Below are 27,980 nucleotides of genomic sequence, written 5' to 3'. Positions count from 1 at the left end.
AGCAGCATGTTTTAATATTTTATTGTTTAAATAATAATCCCGTTTGCTGTTATTCCTACCAAAATGGATAACCTCACATTTGTCAACATTGTATTCCATTCGTGCGGCAGAAAGCCTGTTACCACTTGCGGGACAGGACCAGAGACTGGGGACAGGTTCTTGGGCCAGCACCCATCCCATTTTTGGGCCGACACAGGATTCACCGTGGAATGGCATTCCCGATGTTAGTGGCGGGGAACAGAGAATTCTGGCCAGTGTGGCACCTGAAATTCACCAGGAACACTTGTTAGCTCTCGCAGAGACTTACTGTCCTGACAATGGCAGCAGCCTCTTTTCTCAGTGCCACTTCCATTGTGGAGTCAAAAATATGGTGACAGCAGCAGAGCGCAATTAAATTTAATAGCTGATTTGTTTCTGTTGCTGTTCATCTAATACTTGATTTAATTGACAAGACACAGTCGAGATGTACAGCACGTGCCTGTTTTTTTTTATCAATCTCTATTCACTCAGGAGCGACTTGTCATTCTTATTTCCCAAATTGTGAGCAGGACACCAGGCTGAACAGAGGAGCGAGTGGCTAATTGAAGTGCTCACCTCCAAATTGAGCAGATCAAATGAAATTAGAAAATCACAGCACCAGACCAAGCACAAGGCAGTGTCGATGTTGCGTTCATGGAAGAATTTCTTTGCACAGAATGTGGAGCTCGATATCACAAGGAGCAGTAATTGTGGAGCATTGATGCATTTCAGGGGAGGTTTGATAGACACTTGATGGAGAAGGGAAGAGAGGAATACCGGGACATTGCAGGAAGTGGTGGTTAGATTAGAGGGGCCTGTGTAGTGTATCACTGGCCCAGACCAATTAGGCCAAATGTCCTGTTTCTGACAGTAGATTAGATGTCATTCTGTGCCTGTATTTTTTGCCTATTTTGTGCGTTTATTTGATGGGCCTGGGAACAGGTGCAAAACCCCCTTCTCGCTGCAGTTGGCCCCAAAACGCAGTTTCATGTTGGCTGGCCCATGTAAAATTGTTTTCAATTGGCCCCTTCAGGGTCTAAATTGCCTGCTTGATTGTTGGTGGAGGCACCTCCGTATTCACTCACTGAACAAAATTTACGCGCGTGTGCAATGACATCGGGAGGTGCGCCTAAAATCTTCTTGCGTGATTTCATGCACTACCTGATTGGATACTCACCTATCCAAACAACGTTTGATTCTGGCCTATGTCGTGAGTGGCAGCAGATCTTGGGTTCTAATCTTTTCTCAACATCATTTTAAAAATATTTTTATTTTTCACGGGATATTGTACAAAACTCTAGTACGGCCGCATTTGGAGTATTGCGTACAGTTCTGGTCGCCTCATTATAGGAAGGACGTGGAAGCTTTGGAACGGGTGCAGAGGAGATTTACCAGGATGTTGCCTGGTATGGAGGGAAAATCTTATGAGGAAAGGCTGATGGACTTGAGGTTGTTTTTGTTAGAGAGAAGAAGGTTAAGAGGTGACTTAATAGAGGCATACAAAATGATCAGAGGGTTAGATAGGGTGGACAGCGAGAGCCTTCTCCCGCGGATGGAGGTGGCTAGCACGAGGGGACATAGCCTTAAATTGAGGGGTAATAGATATAGGACAGAGGTCAGGGGCGGGATTCTCCGACCCCACGCAGGGTCGGAGAATTGGCGGGAAGCGGCGTGATTTCCGCTCCCGCAGGTCTCCTAATTCTCCCGCCGGTAAAAAACCGGCGTTGTGCAAATCCCTCCGGCAGCCTGTGAAAACAGCTGGCGCCGGCGGGATTTCTTTTTTTAACAACTAACCTTAAATCTCCGGCCCGGATGGGCCGAAGTCCCGCCGCTGGGAGGCCTTCTCCCGCCGCCGAGGTGTACACCACCTCGGAAACGGCGGACTCAGCGGCGCGAGCGGGCCCCCGGGGTCCTGGGAGGGGCGGGGGGCGATCGGACCCGGGGGGGTGCCCCCACGGAGGCCTGGCCCGCGATCGGGGCCCCCCGCTCACTCCGCGGGGCAGTGCCGTGGGGGCACTCTTTCTCCTTCCGCGCCGCCACGGCCTCCGCCATGGCGGACGCGGAGGAGAACCCCGCATCGCGCATGCGCCGGCAGTGAGGTCAGCGGCCAGCTGCCGCTGACGTCACTGCCGGCGCATGCGCCGACCGCCGAAAGCCTTTCGGCCAGCCCCGCTTCCGACTGCGCCGGGTGTTTGCGCCAGTCTACCGGTGCAAACTGCTCCGGCGCGGGGCTGGCCCCCAAAGGTGGGGAGAATTCCCCACCTTTGGAGGAGGCGCAACCCCTGAGTGGTTGGCGCCACTCCCCTACGCCGGCACCCTCCGTCACGCCGGGTAGGGGAGAATCCCGCCCCAGAGGTGGGTTTTTTACGCAAAGAGTGGTGAGGCCGTGGAATGCCCTACCTGCAACAGTAGTGAACTCGCCAACATTGATTTAAAAATTTATTGGATAAGCATATGGATGATAAGGGCATAGTCTAGGTTAGATGGCCTTTAGATTTTTTCCATGTCGGTGCAACATCGAGGGCCGAAGGGCCTGTACTGCGCTGTATCGTTCTATGTTCTATGTTCTATGTTCTATGATATGTATGTTGCTGGCAAGGTCAGCGTTTGTTGCGCATTCCGAATTGCCTTGGAGAAAGTCTTGGTGAGTTACCTTCTTGAACTGCTGCAGCCTGTGTGGTGTAGACACTTCCACGGTGCTGTAAAAGAGGAAGTTCCAGGTTTTTGACCCACCAAGGCATGGTGATAGCGATCCAAGCCAGGATTGTCTGTGATGGGGAGAGTGTTATTGTTCCCCGAAGTTCAAAATAATCCTACTATTTTACTCATAAACAGGTGGCGACATTGAATGTATTTCTCAGACCTCACCATGTGCTTTTGAACAATACATTATTAGCTCAGTGCACATACTGTAGTGCAGTAGTGATTGATGCAGCCTTCTGGATACTTGGGTGTACATGCACATAATGGGGAGGCAGTGGTGCAGTGGTATTATCATTGGACTAGTAATCCAGACACCCAGGTCAATTTTCTGAGGTCCTGGGTTCAAATCCCACCATGGCAAATGGTGAAATTTGAATGCAATACAAATCTGGAGTTAAAATTCTTATGACGACGATGAAACCATTGTCGTGAAAACCCATATAGTTCACTAATGTCCTCCAGGGAAGGAAATCTGCTGTCCTTCCCTGTTCTGGCCTACATGTGACTCCAGTTCCACACAGTGATGTGGTTGACTCTTTTTTTTAAAATAATTTTTATTGAGATTTTCAAAAACATATCAAAAACAGAAAATAACAACAAGAAAACAGTATTAACAACAACAAAAAGAAAAACACACTAAACCCCAAAACCAACCCCCCCCCCCCCCCCCCAGTAACTACAAAAAGAAGAAATAGATAAACACCCGGCATATTCAATAAACACATATACACATTCTCCCTTCCCCCGAAACAAACCCCCCCCTCCCCTCCTCTCCCTCTCTCTCCCCCCCCCCCCCCCCCGGTTGTGATGCTGCTGTCGGCCTATTTCCCAACCGTTCCGCCAGGAAGTCCAGGAAAGGCTGCCACCGCCTAAAGAACCCCTGTACTGATCCCCTCAGGGCAAATTTAACCTTCTCCAATTTGATGAACCCCGCCATATCATTGATCCAGGCCTCCACGCTTGATGTGGTAGACTCTTAACTGTCCCCCATTCTGAAGTAGCCTCGCAAGCCACTCAAGGGCAACTAGGGATGGGCAACAAATGCTGGCTCAGCCAGCAATGCCCACGTCCCAAGAAGCAATAAAAAACGCAGTTCCTAACAAGAAATCATAATGTTCCTGTCTATAAATGTAACCATTCCAAACATTTTTTAAAAACATCTAAAGAACATTAACATGGTGGCACAGTGGTTAGGGACCCGGGTTCGCTTCCGACCCCAGGTGACTGTGTGGAGTCTGCACGTTCTCCCCCATGTCTGCGTGGGTTTCCTCCAGCTGCTCCGGTTTCCTCCCACAGTCCAAAGATGTGCAGGTTAAGTGGATTGGCCATGATAAATTGCCCCTAGGTGTCCAAAAGATTAGGTGGGGTTACGGGGAAAGGGCAGGGGATTGGGTTTCGGTCGGGTGCTCTTCCACAGAGTCGGTAAAGACTCGATGTGCCGAATGGCCTCTTTCTGCACTGTAGGGATTCTATGATTCTATAATCTATTTTTATAATAAATCCTTAAGCGTCTTTTGGTTTCTTCCCTCAGAAACACGATTCACATTATTTCTCAGGTGGGAAAATGTTGTGCCTCTTCGACTGAGCTGAAGCAACATACTACAGTCAGTCTTTGGCCTGGCAGCACTTTTCCTCAAGCTCTGCATGATGATCTTGGAGCTTATGTTTCTCTTCCAGTCACTCTATGCACCTGTCTTCCACCAGTTTCTGAGCTTCCTGCTGTGGCTCCACTCTGCTTGACTTCTTACATGTTGTACTTCCTCTTTTAACCACTCCAACATTTCTCGCAGTCTGTTATTAGTCTCCAGTAAATCATTTTCCAACTGTGACATAGTGTAAAGCTGCATCTGCACTTAACTCATTTTCTGCCTGCATTCAGCAATGCCATTACATTTCCCCCCCATCCCTTGAGTCCTCCTATTTTGAAGCACGTGTTCTTGACATATTAACCTGAGGTTCAGGATCTCCATCTTGGAAGCCTCCTCTGCTAACTGTGCAGCACGCAGTTCCTCTTCCATGCTCCTTTTCAGTGTGCTGAGATATTTCCTGCTCAGCGACTTTATCCTCTAGTCCTAACTTTTCATCTCAGAGTGCTGTAAATTCCAAAAACAAAAATTATTTTCAACTGCCTAAGCTTTCCGGAACAATGTTCTTTCTTTTTCTGTGAAAAGCTTTTTATGTCCTTCGATATTGGCCATCGGGGTTTCAGGACTTGGCCGCACCCCATTCATTTGACTTTGCATGGTATCTTTCACAAGGGTGGAATTTACCAATTTGTAAGCTTAATGACTCTGACAATCAGTTTCTGCCATAACAGGACGACGAGGAAACCATTGTCGACTTCCCTGTGGGGCTCGTGGAGTACGAGCTTCCCAGATTGAGGGCAGAGCTTCCCAGCTGGAGCTTGTTAAAGTTCTACGTATAAAAGCCAGCCCGAGCAGGACTCAGACATGTTGGGCGGGATTCTCCCAACGGACAGCTAAGTGCCAACGCCGGAGTAAAAACGGAAGCGTTTTACTCCGGCGTCGCGCCCATTCCGGGATCCCATTCTGCGGCACACAGAGGGCTAGAACGTCGCTGGAGGCCCAGATGCCGATCCCGACCTGAACCAGGCTCCGCGGGGCCGGAGCCAACTAGCGCATGTGCAGTGGCCTTCTTCCCCGTGGCGGCCCTGATGCCAAATGGCGCAGGGCAACAGGAGCCAGGCAGAGGAAAGGAGGCCGGGGGGCAGAGAGGCCGGCCCGCTGATTGGTGTGCGCCAATCACGGGCCAGGCCCCTACGGACCCCCCCTTCTCCCCCCCCACAGGCCGCATATGGACCCTTCAACACCGAGGTCCCGCCGGCCCACAGCAGGCTAGAATGGCGCCAGTGGAACTCGGCTTTTTGTCGACGGCATTGCAGAGAATTGCGCCCGGTGTACATAGTTCAATAAACCCTTGTTCCCCTATCGCTGGCTCCCTAAAGTTACTAAACTGATGACTGAGGACAAAGGAGACCCCGGACTCGTTTGTAGAAACATAGAAAAAAATAGGAGTAGGAGGAGGCCATTTAGCCCTTCGAGCCTGCTCCACCATTTATTATGATCATGGCTGATCATCCAACTCAATAGCCTAATCCTGCTTTCCCCCCATATCCTATGACCCCTTTCGCCCTAAGTGCTGTATTTAACTGCTTTTTGAAAGCATACCATGTTTTGGACTCAACTACTTCCGGTGGTAACAAATTCCACATGCCGACCTCTTTCTGCATGAAGAACTTTCTCCTCATCTCTGTCCTAAATGGTCTGCCATGTAACCTCAGATTGTGACCCCTAGTTCTGGGCACACCCACCATCGGGAACATCCTTCCTGCATCTACCCTGTCTCGTCCTGTTGGAATTTTATAGGCTTCTATGAGATCCCTTCATTCTTCTGAACTCTAGCGAACACAATCCTAACCAATTCAATCTCTCTGCATGCGTCAATCTCACCATCCCAGAAATCAGTCTGGTCAGCTTTCACTGCACTCCCTCTAGAGTAAGAACATCCTTCCTCACATAAAGAGACCAAAACTGCACACAATATTCCAGCTGTGGCCTTACCAAGGCCCTGTATGTTTGCAGCAGGACACCCCTGCTCCTGTACTCGAATCCTCTCGCAATGACGGCCAACCATTTGCCTTCTTTACCGCCTGCAGTACCTGCATGCTTACCTTCAGTGACTGGTGAACGAGGACACCCAGGTCTCGTTGCGCATTCCCCTCTCCTAACATATGGCCATTCAGATAATAGTCTGGCTTCTTGGTTTTGCTACCAAAGTGGATAACCTCACATTTCCCTAAATTATACTGCATCTGCCATTCATTTGACCACTCACTCAACTTGTCCAAATCACACTGAGGGATCTCTGCATCCTCCTCACAGCTCACTCTCCAACCCAGCTTGGTGTCATCTGCAAATTTGGAGCTATTACATTTTGTTCCTCATCTGAATCTGAATATACATGGTGAATAGCTGGGGCCCTAACACCGTTCCCTGCGGCACCCCACTAGTCACTGTCTGCCAATTTGAAAAAGGCCTGTTAATTCCAACTCTTTGTTTCCTAACTGCCAACCAGTTTTCTATCCATCTCAGTACATGACTCCCAATCCCATGCACTTTAATTTTACACACTAATCTCTTATGCGGGACTTTGTCAAAAGCCTTCTGAAAGTCCAAATATACCACATCCACTGGCTCCCCCTCATCAAGTCTACTAGTTACATTCTCAAAGAATTACAGTAGATTTGGTATTGAAGACACAGCCACCAGTGATGGGGAAATTAAAATCAGGGGTATTCAAGAGGCCAGAATTGGAGGAGTACAAATACCTCAAAGGGTCGTGGGGTAGGAGGAAATTGCAGGGATAGGGAGGAGTGAGAGCAAGAAGAGATTTGAAAACAAGGATGAGGACATTCAAATTGAGGTATTAGTTAACTGGTAGCCAATATAAGTCAATAAGCTCAAGATTGATGGATGGACATAACTTGGTGAGACACAGGTTGCAGAGTTGTGAATGACCTGAAGTTTTTTGAAGGATAGAATGTGGGAGGCCAACCATCCATGCATTAGAAGAGTCAAGTCTAAATGTGACAAAAACACAAATGGGGATTTCAGTAGCAAATGGGTTGAGGCAGGGGCAGAGTCAGTAAGTGTTACGAAGTTGGATATAGGTAGGCTTATTGGTGGCATGAATATGTGGCTAGAAGTTCAACTGATGGTCAAATATGACACCAAGGGATCTGTGAAAAGAGCACGGAAGTGGCTGCATTTTTGCGAGCCCTGTTTCTACTCGTCTTTTAATCCTTCATTTTATTGTAATTTATATTCCATAATGGAATTTTTTGGGCTATATGTCTTGTGTTATGTCCCTGAATGATCCTGGTCGAAGTTTGGTGGTGAAGGGCCGAGTTGAATCAGAAAATATCCTCGTTTGATTGGAGTGGTTGGAGATGACTGGGGTGGGGCCAAGCTTGCAGTGGTGGTTATGCTGATGATGTATGCATCGGAATGTTGATTGCCATTGAGAATGATGTTCTGGATGATGATCTCAGCTCGGTGGTACAGATTTTTGTGCGCACTTTGATAAACTGCAAAGTATCCTAGAGAGAAGGTTCAATGGAGCACGTTGTATCCGGTCTTCAAGGCCTGTGGCTGGGTGGATGACACGGCCACCTAGCCACCCTGGATGATTACTATTCTGGAAACGTGTGGACATTAAAATTCAAGCCGTAAGTAAGCTGGAAGCCTTCGATGCGGGCCTGGAAGACTGGAGCTAGTATGCTGAAAGCAGGAGGTACTTCTTCCAGGCTAACGGGATTTTGGGGGAAGACCATCAGAAAGTCATCCTCCTGACCGCCTGCATAGCCCTGACTTTTGGAATTATAAAGATCTCATTTACCCAGCCGCATCAGACTCCAAATCATTTGACGATCTGGTTGCCTTGGTAGCTGAACATTATGACCTGAAATCATCCATTATCATGCAGCAGGATAGGTTTAATACGTCAATGTGATCTCCAGGTTAATTGGTCACTGAATTCTTGACCTGCCTTAGGCGACTGGCAGAGCATTGGGGGTTCGGCCATCCCTCTCCGACATGTTGAGGGATAGGCTGCTTTGTGGGATAAACAACGCGCCACTCAGAGGAAGCTGTTGGCGGAGCCCACCTTAGATTTAAAATGGGCCATTGAGCTGTCACTAACCCGGGGGCACGCAGAGAAAGGGGTGCTGGAGCTGCAGGGGCCCATTGACTATGGTGCGCATAGTTTGGCCCATCATCTGTTTCATATCCCACTGCATCATGGGGCAATATCGGTCAGGCCAGATCACCTCACAAAGGGCAACACCGAGGCAATTCCCCAGCCAGGCCAAGCACTCGGAAGGGACCGCACACCTATGGGATACCTCCCCCGAGGACAAAGGGGAGAGCCGACCACGTTACAAACTGTGTGATCGGAGGACATGTGATGGCCAGAGCTGCCAGATTCTGTGCTGGGAACATCGTCCAAAGCAGCCGGCAGGAGCGGCATGAGCCAGGGTTTTGCATGTGGCCCCCTCTGGCTGAGGAGGACTGTTTAATGCAGCTGAACTGTGTCACAGCCCTAAGGAAACACTGATACAGGTCACATTAGAAGTAAATGGTCATCCTGTAGTGACGGAAATAGACACTGGATGTGCCGTCTCCATCGTATACCATCAGCCATTTCTTTTTTTAAAAATGTATTTTATTACAAACATGTATCAAAACAGGATATAACACATGAACACCCCCGGAAACATACTTCCCAGCAATCAACTATACAGTCTGTACACAAACACGATGATGAACATCCCCCACCTTATCGAAAACCCCTTCTGCGGAGCTCTTTAACTCATACTTTATCTTCTTAATCGCAGGAAGTCGTACAGGTCACCCCCAGTGGCGATGTCGACCTCCACTCCAGTAAAATTCACCCCTGTGCAATCAGAGAGGCGAAGGCCACAACATCAGCCTTCCTCCTCTCCATGAGCTCCGGCTTCTCTGAAACCCCAAATATCGCCACCAAATAGTCCGGGTCCACCTCCTCCTCCACTATCCTGGCTAAGACAGCGAACACTCCCACCCAGAATCTTCCCAAAACATGTGCGTGCGATTCGCTGGCCCCCGCCCACATCTCTCACACTCATCTGCTACCCCCTGAAAGAACCCACTCATTCTCACCCGAGTCATATGTCCCCTTGGCACCACCTTAAACTGTATCAGGCTCAGTAAGAAGTCTTACAACACCAGGTTAAAGTCCAACATGTTTGTTTCAAACACTAGCTTTCGGAGCACTGCTCCTTGCTCCGAAAGCTTGTGTTTGAAACAAACCTGTTGGACTTTAACCTGGTGTTGTAAGACTTCTTACTGTTCCCAACCCAGTCCAACGCCGGCATCTCCACATCATGTATCAGGCTCATCCTTGCATAAGAGGTGGTCCCGTTTACCCTATGCAGTGCCGCACTCCATACTCCACAATTGATCTCCCCTCGCAAACCCTCTTCCCATTTCTCCTTGACCTTCACCACCTACTCCCTCTCTGCCCCCCAGCCACTTGTATATATCCCCAATTCTTCCCTCCCCTTCCACATCCGGAAGCAGCAGTCACTCCAGCTGGGTGTATCCCGTCAACCAAGGGAACCCCCTCCAGACCTTTTGTGCAAAGTCCCTAGCTTGCAGAAACCTGAACTCACTTGCCCTTGGCAGCTCTACCCTCTCCCTTAGCTCCTCCAGACTGATGAACACTCCCTCCAAATACAGATCCCTCACCTTTTCCAGCCCCACTTCCCTCCACCTCCTGTATACACTATCCACCCCTCCCCGGCAAACCCGCAGTGTTATTAACACCGACATCCGTTCCACCCTGAATTGCCTCATCGACTGATTCCGTATCTTCACAGTGGACTGTACTACCGGGCTCCATGAATACCTACTCGGAGCCATTGGCAATGCTGCCGTCTCTATAGCCCTAAAACTGGAGCCCTTACAAGATTCCTCATCCATCCTAACCCACTCTACCTCTTCTCTTTCTCACCACCGCCACAGCTTGTCCACATTCGCCGCCCAATAATAATGAAGCAGGTTCGGCAACGCCAACTTCCATCAGACATTTCAACGACTTCGCGCAGGGCTGGTGAAGTGCTCAGGTGGTTTTCCCAAGTGGACACCCAGCTAAAGAGGAGCAAGTGTGTGTTCCGCACTCGAGCGGTGAATTACTTCGAACACAGGGTAGACAGGGATGATCTATACCCAGTGGAGGACATGGTTCAGGCCATAAAATGGACCCTAACTCCAAAGAACACTACTTAACTCCAGTCATTCCTAGGCCTGATAAATTACCATGGTAAGTTCATCGGCAACCTGGCTATTTTACTGGCTCATCCCCAAATACTGTTGAAGAAGGGCCAGAAGTGGTTCTGGGGTGCTTCGCAAGACAAAGCTTTCGCCAGGTAAAATATTGTCTGACATCTACACATCTGCTCACACACTACGATCTAGCTCAACTGCTAATCCTAACGTGCGATGTCTACCCCCATGTCATCGGGCAGTGCTGGCCCACAGATGGGACAGCGGCAGAAATGCCCAATTGCATTTTCCTCGTGGACCTTGGTGGACACTGATTGGTGGTATGCCCAAATCAAGAAGGAGGACTTGCTGATAATATTTGGAGCCAAGAATTTCCACCAATATGTTTATGGGAGGCACTTCTCTAATGTGACTGACAAGTCCCTGCTCGGCTTTTTCAGGGAAGATAAGGGAGTTCCGTCCATCGCGTCAACCATAATTTAGCTTTGGGTGTTTCTACGTGCTGCGTATGAATATTCCATTCAACACCGCCCAAGTATAGAATCATAAAATCCCTACAGTGCAGAAGGAGGTTATTCGTCCGATCGAGTCTGCACTGACCCTCTGAAAGCGCACACTACTAGGCCCACTTACCCACCCTATCCCCATAACCCCACCTGACCTACACACCTTTGGACACGAAGCAGTAATTTAGCATGGCCAATCCACCTAACCTGCACATCTGTGGACTGTGGGAGGAAACCGGAGCACCCGGAAGAAACCCACGCAGATACGGGGACAATGTGCAAACCCCACACAGACAGTCACCGAAGGTTGGAATGGAACCTTGATCCCTGGCACTGTGAGGCAGCAGTGGTAACCACTGGGTAAGCAGATTGCCGATGCCAATGCTCTCAGTCGTCTACAATTGCCCATGGGTTCCCCATCCCTGCCAATGGCAGATGAAGTAATTGCAACTCGTAATTTTATGGGTACCTTGCCAGTGACGTGCTACTCAGGTGTAAGCATGGATGCAGCGGGATCCAAGACTGGCCAAACACCGCTCATGGCTTTTCAGCGGCAGAATGCAAGGGACACCTCCTGTACCCCTATAGCCTTTTGTCCAGAAGCTCTCAGAGCTCAGCCTGTCATTTTGTGCCCACAGTTATGTCTAGTGTCCCGGCATCGATGGGGAAATTGAGAGCATCATACGCAGCTGCATGACCTGTCTATTCCTGAATCTCGATTCCCCACATGCTGTCAGCATGATGTTAACTCAGTTTCAGAGCATCTTTTTATGTGTATCTATCACCTTTCAAATTTTCAAAAGAGGTCTTCTGGCACGGTTTGAGCAGGAAAATGTTATTCTGTGTTCCAGTATCAAACTTCAGCTTTAGATTTATGGTTCTGGTTTATTTCTCACTTTCTTTCTGACCTGAATGGTTGTGCCAATTTCTTTTCTCTGGGATCTGTTGCATCCAGTCATTTCAAGCAGTTTTTTGGTTCCTACGTCTACATTGACTGCAACCTCATTGTCAACTTCCTGAGTATAGATGTTTTGGCTTATTTTTTTCATTCTCCCTGTCGCTTTACCTCCGGTAACTCCTTTCTCATCTTGCTTTATCCTGAGCATCTTTTTCCAGTGATTGGGGTTTTCCAGAAATTCTGTAGTTTCATCTGTATGTGAGTAATGTTCTTCTATCTGCGAACCCTTGGTTATCCACAGCTTGGTACAACTTTCTTTCTATCAATTGTGCATTCTTTTGTTGTTGTTTTGCTGAAAAACCCCTGCTGCCTTTCTCTTGACTTAACTGAAGGCGAGCCATTTGGCTCATCAGTGTCTTCATCTGTCTTATTGTGGCTTCAAGTGCTCTCACAATGTCAACTTGCAGCTTAGGATATTGTGTGCTTGCCCTTTCCAATCAGATCTTTTTTTACTTCAGAATGTGCAGAGTCCCAAATGTGCCGATTGATCAGCCTTTTATCCATTTCTTTGAATTTCCCTTTGCTGGCGTCATTTCTCAACCTTGTCAAAAAATTGTCAACAGGCTCACCTGATTCCTGTCTCAAGCTCAGAAACTCATATTGGTGAATCTGATTCTTTGACTTTGGCTTGAGATGCCTGCCAAATTTCTCAAAACTATTGCCTGAGCTTTTACTGCCGTCCACACTCATTTCCCAGCCATTGAAAAGATCTAAACCTTTCCCTCCAGTCCACTGAAGGATGTAACTGATCCTTTCCTCTTCACTTGTGCTTTTTAGAAAATAAACAAAGGTCAATCTGCACTTTTGTTTAAACTTTCAAAATGCCTCCACAGCATTGTCAGCCTCCCAATTCATTCTGAGCTGGAATTATGCATTAATTACTGCAGCGGTGGCCATTTTGTTTTGCATGATCCACTCCCTCTGCTTTCTCTCTCACTGGCACTGATATGGGATAATTGTTCTCAACCTAATTCATCATCTATTTCATTCATAATGCTTGTGTTTTATTTGTAAATACCTATTGCCATCATGCCCTGTCTTGTGGTTCCCAGAAGTTCAAAATAATCACACTATACAGCTATCCGGGTTAACATCAATGCATTGTTAGTTCAGTGCACAGACTGTAAGTACAGTAGTGAGTGATGTGATATTCTGCATACTTATATATTCATACGTGTAATAATATAGCTCCTAATTCTTAAATATTGCAACAATATAACAGAGAGGAACACTTGAAGGTGATGGTTTTCCCGGGTGACAGATGTCATGGATTTGAAGAAAGTTTGGCGTGTTGCAGCAGCCTATCTTGTAGATCATGCACACTGCTGCCACTGTATACCAGTGGTGGATGGAGTGAATGTTTATTGTGGCAGATGAGGTCCCAATCAAACAGATGGCAGGGTGACACAGTGGTTAGCATTGCTGCCTCACAGCGCCAGCGACTCGGGATCAATTACGGCCTTGGTGACTGAGGAGAGTTTGTACGTTCTCTCCGTGTTTGCCTGGATTTCCTCCAGGTGCTCCGGTTTCCTCCCACAGTCCAAAGATGTGCAGGTTAGGTGGATTGGCCATGCTAAAAAAATATGCCCCCTTAGTACCTAAGATGTGCAGGTTAGGTGGGGATGGGGTGGGGGAGTGGGCCTAAGTCGACTCTTCTTTCAGACGGCAGTGCAGATTCAATGGGTGGAAAGGCCTCTTTCTGCACTCTATGGATCCTGTGGCTTTTTGTCCCTGGTTGGTGTTGAACAATTGTTTTAGTATTTTTGGAGCTGCACTGATCCAAGCAAGAATATCCCAACCCATTCCTAACTTGGACTTTGTGGGTCGTTGAGGATCTTTGTGAATCAGAAGGTGAGTCACTTGCTGCAGAACACTCAACCTCTGACCTGCTCTTGTTATCACAGTGGCTGTTCCAGTTAAACTTTGGTCAGTGGTGATCCACAAGATATTGATAGTTGAGGTTCAATGCTGGTAATATTGTTGAATGTCAAGGGATGATATCTTGTTCGAGATGGTCATCACTTTGCACGTGAGTGACGCACATGTTCCTTGTCATATCAGTTCCAGCCTGAATGTTGTCCAGGACCTGGTGCATGCTGGTAGAGACTGCTTCATTACCTGAGGAGTTGCAAATGGAACTGAAGCCTGTGCAACCATCAGTGAACATCGCCAAATCTGGCATTACAATGTGCGGAAGATTTTTGTAATGTGGCTGAAGATAGTTGGGCGGAGGACAAAATTCCGAGGAACACCTTCAGAGATTTCCTACGGCTGAAATGATTGGCCTCCAACAACCACAACCATCTTGTTTTGTATTGAATATGATAGGAACAACTTACAGAGAATCAGTCTCTACCATACCATCACTAGCACTTTAACAAGCCTGGAAATGTTAATTGGTTGGCACAGTGGATTCTTTTAATTGCATCCTTTGAGGGGTAGTCTTGGGTAAAAAATATTTTGATGTTTCTCTTATGAAAAGTACACCCGGGAGCAATGCTTTGAAGAATTCTTTATTGTAACATGTTGTTTGCACATGAGGTGATCAACTCTGAATTTCAGCTTGTGTTCAGTTTAGACGTTAAGATAAGGCCGCTGGAGGTTAGAATTGATGGCAGGTGAGCTCTAGGTTCAGGGTTTACGGCGTGGGTTGAGAGCTTATGCTGCCAGTTATCTCAGTTTAGGGTTTTCATCGGGTCACAAGCAAACTCATGTTTTTGAGTGGTCAAAGGTCAAATGATAATCGGCAGTGAAGAAGATAAAAGGTAACTATATTTATACATAGATTATAACTAGTCAACATCAATGTGAAGTTGAAGCAGCAAATATTTACTGATGGCAGCTGATTGTGGAGGAATGCGGTTTTAGTACGTATGAAGTGAGTTTTAAACTTTCAGGAGGAATAGACAAACTGAAGAAGGTAATTTTGATTGTGTGACATTGTATTTTATTAGTTTGCACTTATTTAAAAGTATTTTTACTGATTTTCATTTGTATTTATAACAATAAAGAAAAGGTAAGAAAACATATGAAATATATACAGATACACAAGGCACATTGACAGTAAATTCCAAATGGTCGGTTACAACAACCATGGGCTGGATTCTCTCAGCCCTGGGCCAGGCCGGAGAATCCCTGCTGGGCCACACCACCCCGACGCCGGCACACGATTCTCCGCGTGGTTGGCACGGCGCCGGTCACGGGACGCTTTACACGGCCCTCCCTGTGATTCTCCGGCCCGGATGGGACGAGCGGCCGTTAAAAAAAACGAGTCCCACCAGCGCCGTTGTAACCTGCTCTGAGCCGGCGGGACCTCGGCGTTGAAGGGTCGGGTTGTGGCCTGTGGGGGAGGGGAGGGGAGGGGAGGGAGGGAGGGGGGGGGGGGGGGTCCGACCCTGGGAGAGGTCCTCCGATGTGGCCTGGCCTGCGATCGGGGCCCACCAAACAGCGGGCCGGCCTCTCTAGCTGGGAGCCTCCTTTCCTACACTCCGGCCCCTGTAGCCCTGCGCCATGTTGCGTCGGGGCTGGCGCGTAGAAGGAGACCACTGCGCATGCGCGGATCCCGCGGCGCACAGTCCACACCAGAATCGGCAGCTGGAGCCGCGCGAGCCACTCCAGCGCTGTGCTAGCCACCTGTAGGGGCCAGAATTAGTCCTGGCAGCGGCTCGTTCATGCCGTCGTAAAACACGGCGGCGTTTCCGACGGCGTGGACACTGCTGCGGGATTAGAGAATCGCGCCCCATATTTTTAACTATACACATTAAAACCCCATGGTATTAAAATATACGTGGGGCGGGACTCTCCAACCCCCGGCGTGAATCCTGCCCCCGCCGGCTGCCAAAATCTCCGGCGCCAGGGATTTGGCGGGGGCCGGAATCGCTGGCAGTGGCCCCCCTGGCAATTCTCCGGACCGCGATGGGCTGAGCGGCCGCCCGTTTTTTGCCAGTTCCACCGGCGTAAATTAGAGAAGATCCTTACCGGCGGGACTTGGTGGCGCGGGCGGCCTCCGGGGTTCTCGGGGGTGGCGCGGGCGGATCTGGCCCCGGAGGTGCCCCCACGGTGGCCTGGCCCGCGATCAGGGCCCACCAATCCACAGGCAGGCCTGTGCCATGGGGGCACTCTATTCCTCCGCATCGATCGTTGTGATCCTCTGCCATGGCCGATGCGGAGACGAACCGTCCCGCGCATGCGCTGGGATGACGCCAGCACACGCTGGCGCTCCCGTGCATGCGCCAACTCATGCCAGCTGGCGGAGGTGATTCGGTGCCGGTTGGCGTGACGCCAAGCCCCTTCCCCGGCGCATGTACGATGTGGGGTTCTCTTCCACTTCCGCCATGGCGGAGGCCGTGGCGGCCGCGGAGGAAAATAGTGCAGCCAGGGCACTGGCCCGGAGTCTGAGCGGGGGGCCCCGATCGCGGGCCAGGCCACTGTGGGGGCACCCCCCGGGGCTCAATCGCCCCCCGCCCCCCCCCAGGACCCCGGGGGCCCGCTCGCGCCGCTGATCCCGCCGTTCCAGAGGTGGTTCAAACCTCGGCGGCGGGAGAGGCCTCCCAGCGGCGGGACTTCGGCCCATCCTGTGTTAGACAGTCCATGCATGCAGCCCGGAGGGTGGGTAGCTGGTGGCCTCAGTGGCCAAGGCACCCGGTCATGTCAGCCAGTGTGGGTATCGGCAGGTAGTGCAGGGTGGGGGCTCAGCCGCCCTGTGGGGTGGGGGGTTACTGGTGTGTGGGGCAGGATTAGTGACAGGGGCACAGTGCTGCCCACTCACCCTGACCACCCTGAGGAATTTTTTCTGGCATTGCTAGCCGGTCCGGACAGTGTTGCTGGTGGCGCTGACTGACCTCTGCCATCTGCGCCCAAGCACAATGAGTGGCGGCAGCTGGCAATCTCTTTCCCGGGCTGGGGTATAGAATGGCCTGCCTCTCCTCTATCGCGTCCAGCAGGGTCTCCAGCTCAGCATCAGTGAAGCGCGGCACCGCGCGCCTTGCTGCCATAATGTTGGCTGGGATGGTGTGTGTGGGGAGTGAAATGTGTATATGAGGATGCAGCTTGTCAGCCTCCTGAGTGTCAATCGTCAAACCGGTGAATCCTGCATCCTTTCTCATAGGAATCAATTGTGTTCCACGTAGCACCGGTGCTCGCCCCTTAACAATCGCTGAATCGGTCCAGGTGCGGTGGCAGTTTTGCTGTCGTGGAACTCCACAAATGCTGTGCCAGCGTCAACTCTTAGTCTCAGAAATGGAGAACCCAGCCTATAATTTTTCAAAATGTCACGTTGAGGAAACATTCCTGAATATCTTCCTCATCAAAAGGGCGGTTTGGCTTTTTGCAGGCAGTGAGCCAACAGGTTGGCTTTCCAACCCTCCAGGATTGGCCTGGAAATTAATTGAAAATCCATCTCTGGATACTGCAGTGTGCAATCCTGGAGACCGATCATCGGGAAATCAAAGAAGATAATGGCCGGAATTCTCCAGTCGTTGCGATGCAGTTTTCCCGCCGGCAGCGCAGCCCCATCAGCGGGTTTCACGGTGACGGGGGTGGTTACAATGGTGAATCTCATTGACAATCGGCAGGAGAGATAATCCCACCGCCAGCGAACGCCGCAGAAACACGTGGCTGGCGGAACGGAGAATCCCGCCCAATGTTTCTTGTCATTTTCTTTCAATGTTTCTCTTTACCACATTGAAAATAGGGGGAAAAGGGTTGTTTGGCTGACAGTCAAGCATCACCCAATGAGGTAATGAGTCTTTGTGCTTTTCAATTGGTAGAGGAAGGCTGTGTGGTAGAGGAAGGTTGTGTGTTACAAGGATGGATGTGTTGGATGACTAATGGCAGGAGGGTGGTGGCGTGACATGCGATGAAACCTCCAGGAACACATTTCATCACAGTTGGCAACCCTACCAAGAGGGAATGCACAGGGAGCCTGACCCGCAAAATCCTGATCCAGCGGCTCAGGCTCCATGCCTGAAGCACATATGGGGAGAATTTATCCTTCGCTCCAAAACATGACTTCCCTTTAAAAAAAAGACAAAATGTGAAGCCTGTTGTCTGCATTAAAACTTTGAGACAGTTGACAGTAGGACAGACTTAAAAATTCAGTACTGTTCATGCACAATTAATATTCACATTCTAATACAGGTCTCCCTGTAGCAAATTGAGTCCTCACCTTCACAGAGACAAATCACAAAGACCTTTGATGCAGCTCCACCCTAACCGCTCTGAGGATCCTGCAAGACATGTAGCAATGTTATGGCAGTGGTGCAGAACTGGATTAGATTGGATTTGTTTATTGTCACGTGTACTGAGGTACAGTAAAAAGTATTGTTCTGCGTGCAGCTCAAACAGGTTATTCCATACATGAAAAGAAAATACGTAACAGTGCAAACACAAAATACACAATGTAAATACATTTACACAGGCATTGGGTGAAGCATACAGGAGTGTAGTACTACTCAGTCGAGATGTGAGACAAGATCAGTTCAGTCTATAAGAGGGTCGTTTAGGAGTCTGGTACCAGCGGGAAAGAAGCTGTTTTTGAACCTGTTTATGCGCATTCTCAGACTTTTGTATCTCCTGCCCGATGTAAGGGGGAATAAGCCGGGTGGGAGGGGGCTTTGATTATGCTGCTCGCTTTCCCAAGGCACGGGAGGTGTAGACAGAGTCAATGCATGGGAGGCGGGTTTGCGTGATGGGCTGGGCTGTGTTCACGACTCTGTAGTTTCTCACAGTCTTGGGCCAAGCAGTTTTCACACCAGGCTGGGATGCGGCCAGATAGGATGCTTTCTATGATGCATCTGTAAAAGTTGGTAAGAGTCAATGTGGACATGCCGAATTTCCAAAGGAAGTATAGCTGCTGTTGTGCTTTCTTGGCAGTAGCACCGACGTGGGTGCACCAGGACAGATTATTGGTGATGTGCACACCTAGGAATCTGAAGATGTTGGACAGCACGGTGGCGCAGTGGGTTAGTCCTGCTGCCTCATGGTGCCGAGGTCCCAGGTTCGATCCCGGCTCTGGGTCACTGTCCGTGTGGAGTTTGCACATTCTCCCCATGTTTGTGTGGGTTTTTCCCCCACAACCCAAAGATGTGCAGGTTAGGTGGATTGGCCACACTAAATTGCTCCTTAATTGGAAAAAAATTATTGGGTACTCTAAATTTAAAAACAAAAAAAGGGCAGCACGGTGGCGCTGTGGGTTAGCCCTGCTGTCTCACGACGCCAAGGTCCCAGGTTTGATTCCGGCTCTGGGTCACTGTCCGTGTGGAGTTTGCACATTCTCTCCGTGTTTGCGTGGGTTTCGCCCCCCACAACCCAAAGATGTGCAGAATAGGTGGACACGCTAAATTGCCCATTAATTGGAAAAAATGAATTGGGTACTCTAAATTTAAAAAAAGAATTTGAAGCTGTCAATCATCTCTACCTCGGCCATGTTGATGTAGACATGGGTGAGGAGCTACAATGGGGCTGTTGACCACGACTTTCCATAGAATAGAACAGAATGCATAGAATCCCTCCAGTGCAGAAGGAGGCCATTCCGCACATTAAGTCAGCACCGACCCTCCGAAAGAGCACCCTACCTAGGCCCATTCCCCGCCCTGTCCCCGTAACCCCACCTAACCTGCACATCTCAGTCAGCAGTCCAGGAAAACCCCAGACGACAAAGCAGCATTCTGTTCAATGTAGTTTAGCCCTATTATCTCATTTTCCCAATGTGGCAGGGCATTTCACTGTTAGATAAAAGTGTGGCTGTCACGCAACAATAAAACTGGATTAAATAGTTCAGCAACCTTAGCCAAGTTCAGTCTGGCAGAGCAGAACACGGGATTGGAAATGTTAGCCAGTGGAAACATAAAGAAAAAGCACTCACATTGGTCTTGGGGAATGTAAAATGTTTATGTTACCTTTGATATGGCCTGAAGGAGGTTAGAATTGAATCCAGAGCTGAGGCAGCAATTGGACTCAATCTAGAATTGCAATGTGTTTATTATTCAGCTATGCCTTCAAACCTACAATCTGTTTTTCCACAGAAATCCTGAATGGAGGCATCTATATTGACCAGAACAAGTTTCTCTGCTATGTCAACACCATTCATTGGCACGACATTGTGCGTGACCCACCAGCTACAGATATTATAATCGTTCCCACCAACACCACTGTGGCGTGTAAGTATCACACTTTGATATCTCCATTCAGGTAGGAACAAGTCACTGAGGTGTCTTTTCATAATAGTCCATTTTAGTATCAAATGATTGATGAACGTTATTTTTAAAAGTTTGATTCCAAAATTGAGGAACGATGCTGTAGCTCACTCCCCACAGGCCCCCTCATTTTCCACCATCTTAAGTTAATGGATGGAAATGTAATGCTTTAGGGACCAGGTTTTCCCAACCAGTTTGATCTGTAAGTCACACTCCATGTTGGGAGTTCCTGATTGGGAATCAGCATTAGCATCCTTGCGCCGTGAGTGATTGATGATTTTTAAAAGATCTTTCATGGGATGTGGGTATCGCTGGCAAGGCTTGCATTTGTCACTTATCCCCAATTGCCCCGAAGAAGGTGAGACTTAGTGAGCCTTCTGTTCCAACCTTGTTGCAAGACACTGCAAAGCAATGGTTTCTATGTGGTATGTGGCCAAGTCCAGATGCGAATAATTGCATTTTTGACGCCATCATTGTACATGCAGTTGCAATTCTCAACTGTAGACGGTGTATTCATTTATCTTTTAATCTTTTTATGCATTAGAAAATGAAGACAGAGTGTACAAATGTGTTCTCATCATTGCACATGTTTCATGGTGGCAGATATTTGATGTGTGAATATACACATATGAGGGGCGGGATTCTCCGAAATGGAGGCAGAGTGTTCGCGCCGTCGTGAACGCCGTCGCATTTCACGATGGCGCGAAACGGGCGTGGGCACTCCCGATTCTGGCCCAGCCTCCCTTCCCAGTGCCAATTGGGTGCCACACCAACCCGCGCATGCGCAGTTGGGCTGCGCCAACCCGCGAATGCGTGGGGGACTTCCTCAATGTGTCGGCCCCGACGCAACATGGCGTGGTGGTTCAGGGGCCGGCCGCGTAATAAAATAGGGCCGGGGCTGGAGAGGCTGGCCCGCCGATCGGTGGGCCCTGATCGCAGGCCAGACCCCATCGGAGGCACTCCTGGCGAGGGAGTGGTTTTTCCTGCCCCACAGGCTGCCCCCCGACCCTACGCGCAGACTTCCCGCTGGCTGCTAGCAGGGGTGAACGGCGGCAGCGGGTCCCTGCCGTTTCCGCGCGGCCGCTCAGCCCATCAAGGCCGTCACTCTTACCAACTTTTACAGATGCTCAAGGCCGGAGAATCACCGGCCCGCGACCTGCGCCGCACCAAACGCGCCGGCGCAAATGGCACCGATTCGCCGTTCCTCGGAGAATAAGCCTGTCGTCGTCGGAACGGCGCCGCAGGAAAAAATGGCGTAGACGGCGATTCTCCCATAGAGCGCGGCATGCGAGAATCCCGCCCGAGGTATATTTATCTGTATTGTGAGACTATATGTGGCATTTTTTTTTAATGTTCCAAATCCATTCTTGGAATATGGACTCCACTAGCATGGCCAATGTTTATTAGCTATCTCTACCCACCCTAGAAAAGGTGGTGGAGAGCTGACTTTGAGAACCGCTGCAGTCTGTGTCGTGTCCCTAACGGTTCTGTTGAAAGTTTTCCAGGATAATGGCCCAGCAATGTTTAATGGAGTGACAATAACTTTCCAAGTCAGGATCATGTTGGACTTGGAAGGTGGTCCTTATTCTTCTAGATGGTAGACTTGGGTGTCCGTCAGCTGGCACGAACAAGATGGGCCAAATGGCCTTCTTCTGTGTTGCAACTTTTTTATGATTTTAAGTTGCAGGTGCTATCAAAGAAACTTTGGTGAGTCAATGCAGTGCATCTTGTCGATAGTACACACTGCAGTGACTGGTAGTGGAGGGACTGAATGATTACATGAATTGATGGACTCCTCATCAATCAAGCTCCTTTGTCTCCGATGGGGTTGAGCTTCTCAAGTATTATTGCAGTTGCACATATGTAGGCACGTGTAAAGTATTCCATCACACTCTTGACTTGAGGATGGTGGAGAATCTTTGTGGAATCAGGGGGATGTGGCAGGGGGATGGGAACCGGTGCAGGAAGTCAGAGGGAAGTAAAACAGGGACAGAAACAAAAGGCAGTAAGGGGGAAAGTGTAAGGCAGACAAGCCACAGTCAATAATCAAAAAGGGCCACAGTACAGGGTACAGTGACTGAGGAGAGCTCAGTGAATAGGCCCATTAATACTAAAAGGAATAAAACAGGAAGTAAAAACATAAATGGAAAGCGACGCGGCAGGTTATTCCATGAAGATATGGGTTCAATGATAAGGACAATTAGGAGAAAAGTTAAAAGGTAAAATAACTTAGGAGAGGTTACTGATAGAGGTGTTAAGATTCAAAACGGAGGTGTGAAAGCCAATATAAGGGTACTTTACCTGAATGCTCGTAGTATTCGGAATCAGGTAAATGAGTTGATGGCGCAAATCATCATGAATGACTATGATTTAGTGGCCATTCCTGAAACATGGTTAAAGGATGGTCACGACTGTGAGTTAAATATCCGAGGGTATCAAACTATTCAGAAGGACAGAGTGGATGGTAAGGCAGGTGGCGTAACTCTGTTATTTAAGGATGACATCCGGGCAATAGTAAGGGATGACATCGGAGCTATGGCGGATAAGATTGAATCCATTTGGGTGGAAATCAGCAAGAGTAAGGCGAAAAAGTCATTGATAGGAGTAGTCTATAGGCTACCAAATAGTAACATTATGGTGGGGCAGGAAAAAACAAAGAAATATCTGCTGCATGTAGAAATGGTACAGCCGTTATCATGGGGGATTTTAATCTACATGTCGATTGGTTTAACCAAATCAGTAAAGGCAGTCTTGAGGAGGAGTTTATAGAATTTATCCCCGATAGTTTCCTAGAACAGTATGTAATGGAACCTACAAGGGAACAAGCGATCCTAGATCTGGTCCTGTGTCATGAGACAGGATTGATTAAAGATCTCATAGTTAGGGATCCTCTCGGAAGGAGTGATCACAATTTGGAGGAATTTAAAATACAGATGGAGGGTGAGAAGATAAAGTCAAACACTAGTGTTTTGTGCTTAAACAAAGGAGATTACAATGGGATGAGGGAAGAGCTGGCTAAAGTAGACTGGGAGCAAAGACGTCATGGTGAAACAGTTGAGGAACAGTAGAGAACCTTCCAAGTGATTTTTCACAATGTTCAGCAAAAGTTTATACCAGCAAAAAGGAAGGATGGTAGAAAGAGAGTTAATCGACCGTGGATAGCTAAGGAAATAAGGGAGAGTATCAAATTGAAGGAAAAAGCACACAAAATGGCAAAGGTTGTGGAAGACAAGAGGATTGGGAAATCCTCGGGGGACAACAGAAAGCTACTAAGAAAGCTATAAGGAAGAGTAACATAGATTATAGAAGTAAACTTGCTCAGAATATAAAAACCGATAGTAAAAGTTGCTACAAATATATAAATCAAAAAAGAATGGCTAAGGTAAATATGGGTTACTGCAGTTGCAATAAGGGGATGAGAAGGAAGATTTAATAATGCGAGATGAGGAAATGACTGAGGAACTAAACTGTTTTTTTGGTTCGGACTGCACAGTGGAAGACACAAGTAACATGCCAGTGACTGATGGAAATGAGGCTATGACAGGTGAGGACCTTGAGATGATTGTTATCACTAAAGTTTATACCAGCAAAAAGGAAGGATGGTAGAAAGAGAGTTAATCGACCGTGGATAGCTAAGGAAATAAGGGAGAGTATCAAATTGAAGGAAAAAGCACACAAAATGGCAAAGGTTGTGGAAGACAAGAGGATTGGGAAATCCTGGGGTAGCAGGGTAGCATGGTGGTTAGCATAAATGCTTCACAGCTCCAGGGTCCCAGGTTCGATTCCCGGCTGGGTCACTGTCTGTGTGGAGTCTGCACATCCTCCCCCTGTGTGCGTGGGTTTCCTCCGGGTGCTCCGGTTTCCTCCCACAGTCCAAAGATGTGCGGGTTAGGTGGATTGGCCATGCTAAATTGCCCGTAGTGTCCTAATTAAAGTAAGGTTAAGGGGGGGGGGGGGTTGTTGGGTTACGGGTATAGGGTGGATACGTGGGTTTGAGTAGGGTGATCATGGCTCGGCACAACATTGAGGGCCGAAGGGCCTGTTCTGTGCTGTACTGTTCTATGTTCTATGTTCTAAAGATGTAGTGATGGGCAAGCTAACGGGACTAAAGGTAGACAAGTGGCAGCACGGTAGCATGGTGGTTAGCATAAATGCTTCACAGCTCCAGGGTCCCAGGTTTGGTTCCCGGCTGGGTCACTGTCTGTGCGGAGTCTGCACCTCCTCCCCGTGTGTGCGTGGGTTTCCTCCGGGTGCTCCGGTTTCCTCCCACAGTCCAAAGATGTGCGGGTTAGGTGGATCGGCCATGCTAAATTGCCCATAGTGTCCTAAAAAGTAAGATTAAGGGGGGGGTTGTTGGGTTACGGGTATAGGGCGGATACGTGGGTTTGAGTAGGGTCATCATGGCTCGGCACAACATAGAGGGCCGAAGGGCCTGTTCTGTGCTGTACTGTTCTATGTTCTATGTTCTAAGTCTCCTGGCCCTGATGGAATGCATCCCTGGGTACTAAAAGAGATGGCTCGGGAAATTGCAAATGCACTCCTGATAATTTACCAAAATACACAGACTCTGGGGTGGTCCCGGCGGATTGGAAATTAGTAAACGTGATACCACTGTTTAAAAAAGGAGGTAGGCATAAAGCGGGTAATTATAGGCCAGTGAGCTTAACTTTGGTAGTAGGGAAGATGCTGGAATCTATCATCAAGGAAGAAATAGCGAGGCATCTGAATGAAAATTGTCCCATTGGGCAGACGCAACATGGGTTCATAAAGGGCAGATCGTGCCTAACTAATTTAGTGGAATTTTTTGAGGATATTACCAGCATGGTAGACAACGGGGAGCCAATGGATGTGGTTTATCTGGATATCAGCACACAAAAGTTTGCTGCATAAGATAAGGATGCATGGCATTGAGGGTAAAGTAGTAGCATGGATAGAGGAATGGTTAATTAATAGAAAGCAAAGAATGGGGATTAATGGGTGTTTCTCTGGTTAGCAATCAGTAGCTAGTGGTGTCCCTCAGGGATCAGTGTTAGGCCCACAATGGTTCACAATTTACACAGATGATTTGGAGTTGGGGACCAAGTGCAATGTGTCCAAGTTTGCAGACGACACTAAGATGAGTGGTAAAGCGAAAAGTGCAGGGGGATACTGGAAGTCTGCAGAGGGATTTGGATAGTTTACGTGAATGGGCTAGGGTCTGGCAGATGGAGTACAATGTTGACAAATGTGAGGTTATCCATTCTGGTAGGAATAACAGCAATAGGGATTATTATTTAACTGATAAAATATTAAAACATGCTGCTGTGCAGAGGGACCTGGGTGTCCTAGTGCATGAGTCACAAAATGTTGGTTTACAGATGCAGCAGATGATTAAGAAGGTGAAAAGAGTTTTGTTCTTCATTGCGAGAGGAATGGAGTTTAAGACTAGGGAGGTTATTCTGCAACTGTATAAGGTGTTAGTGAGGCCACACCTGGAGTATTGTGTTCAGCTTTGGTCTCCTTACCTGAGAAAGGACGTACTGGCACTGGAGGGTGTGCAGAGGAGATTCACTGGGTTAATCCCAGAGCTGAAGACGTTACGAGGAGAGGTTGAGTAGACTGGGACTGTACTCGCTGGAATTTAGAAGAATGAGGGGGGATCTTATAGAAACATATAAAATTATGAAGGGAATAGATAGGATAGATGCGGGGAGGATGTTTCCACTGGTGGGTGAAAGCAGAACTCGGGGGCATAGCCTCAAAATAAAGGGAAGTAGATTTAGGACTGAGTTCAGAAGGAACTTCTTCACCCAAAGGGTTGTGAATCTATGGAATTCCCTGCCCAGTGAAGCAGTTGAGGCTCCTTCATTAAATGTTTTTAAGATAAAGATAGATAGTTTTTTGAAGAATAAAGGGATTAAGGGTTATGGTGTTCGGGCCGGAAAGTGGAGCTGAGTCCACAAAAGATCAGCCATGATCTCATTGAATGGCGGAGCAGGCTCGAGGGGCCAGATGGCCTACTCCTGCTCCTAGTTCTTATGTTCTTATGAGTCAAGGGGCGAGTTTATACACAGAATATCTCTCAGAAACATCCAAGACACTTCACATACACCAAATGTCTTTAAAGTAGAGTGATTATTGTAAATGCAGATGTGGCAGACAGTTATCAAGATCCCATGACCAGCAGTTGGATGGATTGATTGCCAATTAACTTTGGTGTTGGTTGAGTGAGCAACGTTCGCCAACATGGGAAGAACAGTCCCTGCTCATCTTCAAGCAGTGAGATTTCAGTGACCTCCACAACCAGTCGATGGGATCTTTGTTGAAATCTCCAACAAGATAGAATTTCCTCAGTACTGCTTGCGGTTATCAACTCACAGTGACAGAGCTCCTGTGAAGTGGCCCATGCAGATCATTGGATTTTTGCTTCAGCTCAGAGCAGCAGCATTACTTGGTCACCCACCCCCACCAGCCAAGGTCAAAATCAGAAATTGGCTATGCAAGGCAATGTGGACACAAAGTGCAGCTGACCATTTCATGTTATGCTGGGCAGGATCCCCCCCCCCCCCCCCCCCCCCCCCGCCTCCTGTTTCGCGGCAGTGCTGGCCCTCCATTGGCTGATCGCAGGATTTTCTGGTCCTACTGTTGTCAATGGGGGTCCCCGTTGAATGCACAGCCCCTCCAAGAAACCGGGTTTGCCGATGGCAGGCCCTGAAGATCCCGCCAGCAGGAACAGCTGGAAAATTCCGGCCACTGAGCTGGGACTGCAATGGAGCTGCTCAGAGGTTGCTGACTCTTCTTTTTCACAGAAACACAGAATGTTTATCGCACAGAACGAAGCCATTCAGCCCGTCGTGGCTGCGCAGGTTTTCCAAATGAGTAATTCACCTGGTGCCATTCTCCTGCCTTCTCCCCATAACCCTGAACATTCCTTCTTTTCAAATATGCCAGAATTGCACATAGCACCACCATGCTCTCAGGCAATGCATTCCCGATTTTAACCATGCACTGCGTAAAAAAGGTTTCACCTCGTGTCTCTACTGCTTCGTTTGCCACTTAACTTAAAGCTGTGCCTTCTTGATCCTTCCACCAAGATTCCTTGTCAAGACCCCGCATGATTTTGAATACTTCTATCAAATCTTCTTCAGGGAAAACATCTCAATAGATGGGCAGCATGGTGGCACACTGGTTAGCACTGCTGCTTCACAGCACCAGGACCCGGGTTCACATCCAGACTTGGGTAACTGCCTGTGTGGAGTTTGCACTTTCTCCCCGTGTCTGCGTGGGTTTCCTCCGGGTGCTCCAGTTTCCTCCCATAGTCCAAAGATATGCAGGTTTGGTAGATTGGCCATGATAAATTGCCTCTTAATGTTTTTTTACATTAATTTACGGATGTTGCGGGTTAGGCCAGCATTTATCACCATATCTAGAGGCCCTTCAGAAGGTGGTGGTAAGTTGCCTTTTGAACCGCTGCAGTCCCTGAGGTGTAGGTATACCCACAGTGCTGTTAGAGAGCAAGTTCTAGGATATTGACCCAGCGACGGTGAAGGAATGGCAATATATTTCCAAGTCAGGATGGTGAGTGACTTGAAGGAAAACCTCATGCAGGTGGAGCTCCCAGGTATCTGCTGCTCTTGTCCTTCTAGATGGTAGTGGTCATGGGTTTGGATGGTGCTGCTTAAGGAACCTTGGCGAGTTCCTGTATCGATAGTGGAGGATTGAATGTTTGTGGAAGGGGGAGCAAACCTCCGGTCTGCTTTGTCTTGGATGGTGTCGA

General features: G+C 48.5%; 1 protein-coding gene across 1 annotated transcript in view; it reads left to right on the top strand.

The window, feature by feature from the left end:
* The window catches only part of LOC119958521 (receptor tyrosine-protein kinase erbB-4-like), a 1,233,387-nt gene that overhangs the window by 691,715 nt on the left and 513,692 nt on the right, over positions 1 to 27,980 (top strand). Inside the window, exon 4 of the mRNA XM_038787050.1 lies at positions 20,054 to 20,188. Within this exon, the coding sequence (XP_038642978.1) occupies positions 20,054 to 20,188 (135 nt within the window). The remainder of the gene's footprint in view (positions 1 to 20,053; positions 20,189 to 27,980) is intronic.

The sequence above is a fragment of the Scyliorhinus canicula genome, chromosome 2 (genome assembly GCF_902713615.1).
Source record: "Scyliorhinus canicula chromosome 2, sScyCan1.1, whole genome shotgun sequence".
Taxonomy (NCBI): domain Eukaryota; kingdom Metazoa; phylum Chordata; class Chondrichthyes; order Carcharhiniformes; family Scyliorhinidae; genus Scyliorhinus; species Scyliorhinus canicula.
This window is presented reverse-complemented; position numbering and strand designations above follow the sequence as displayed.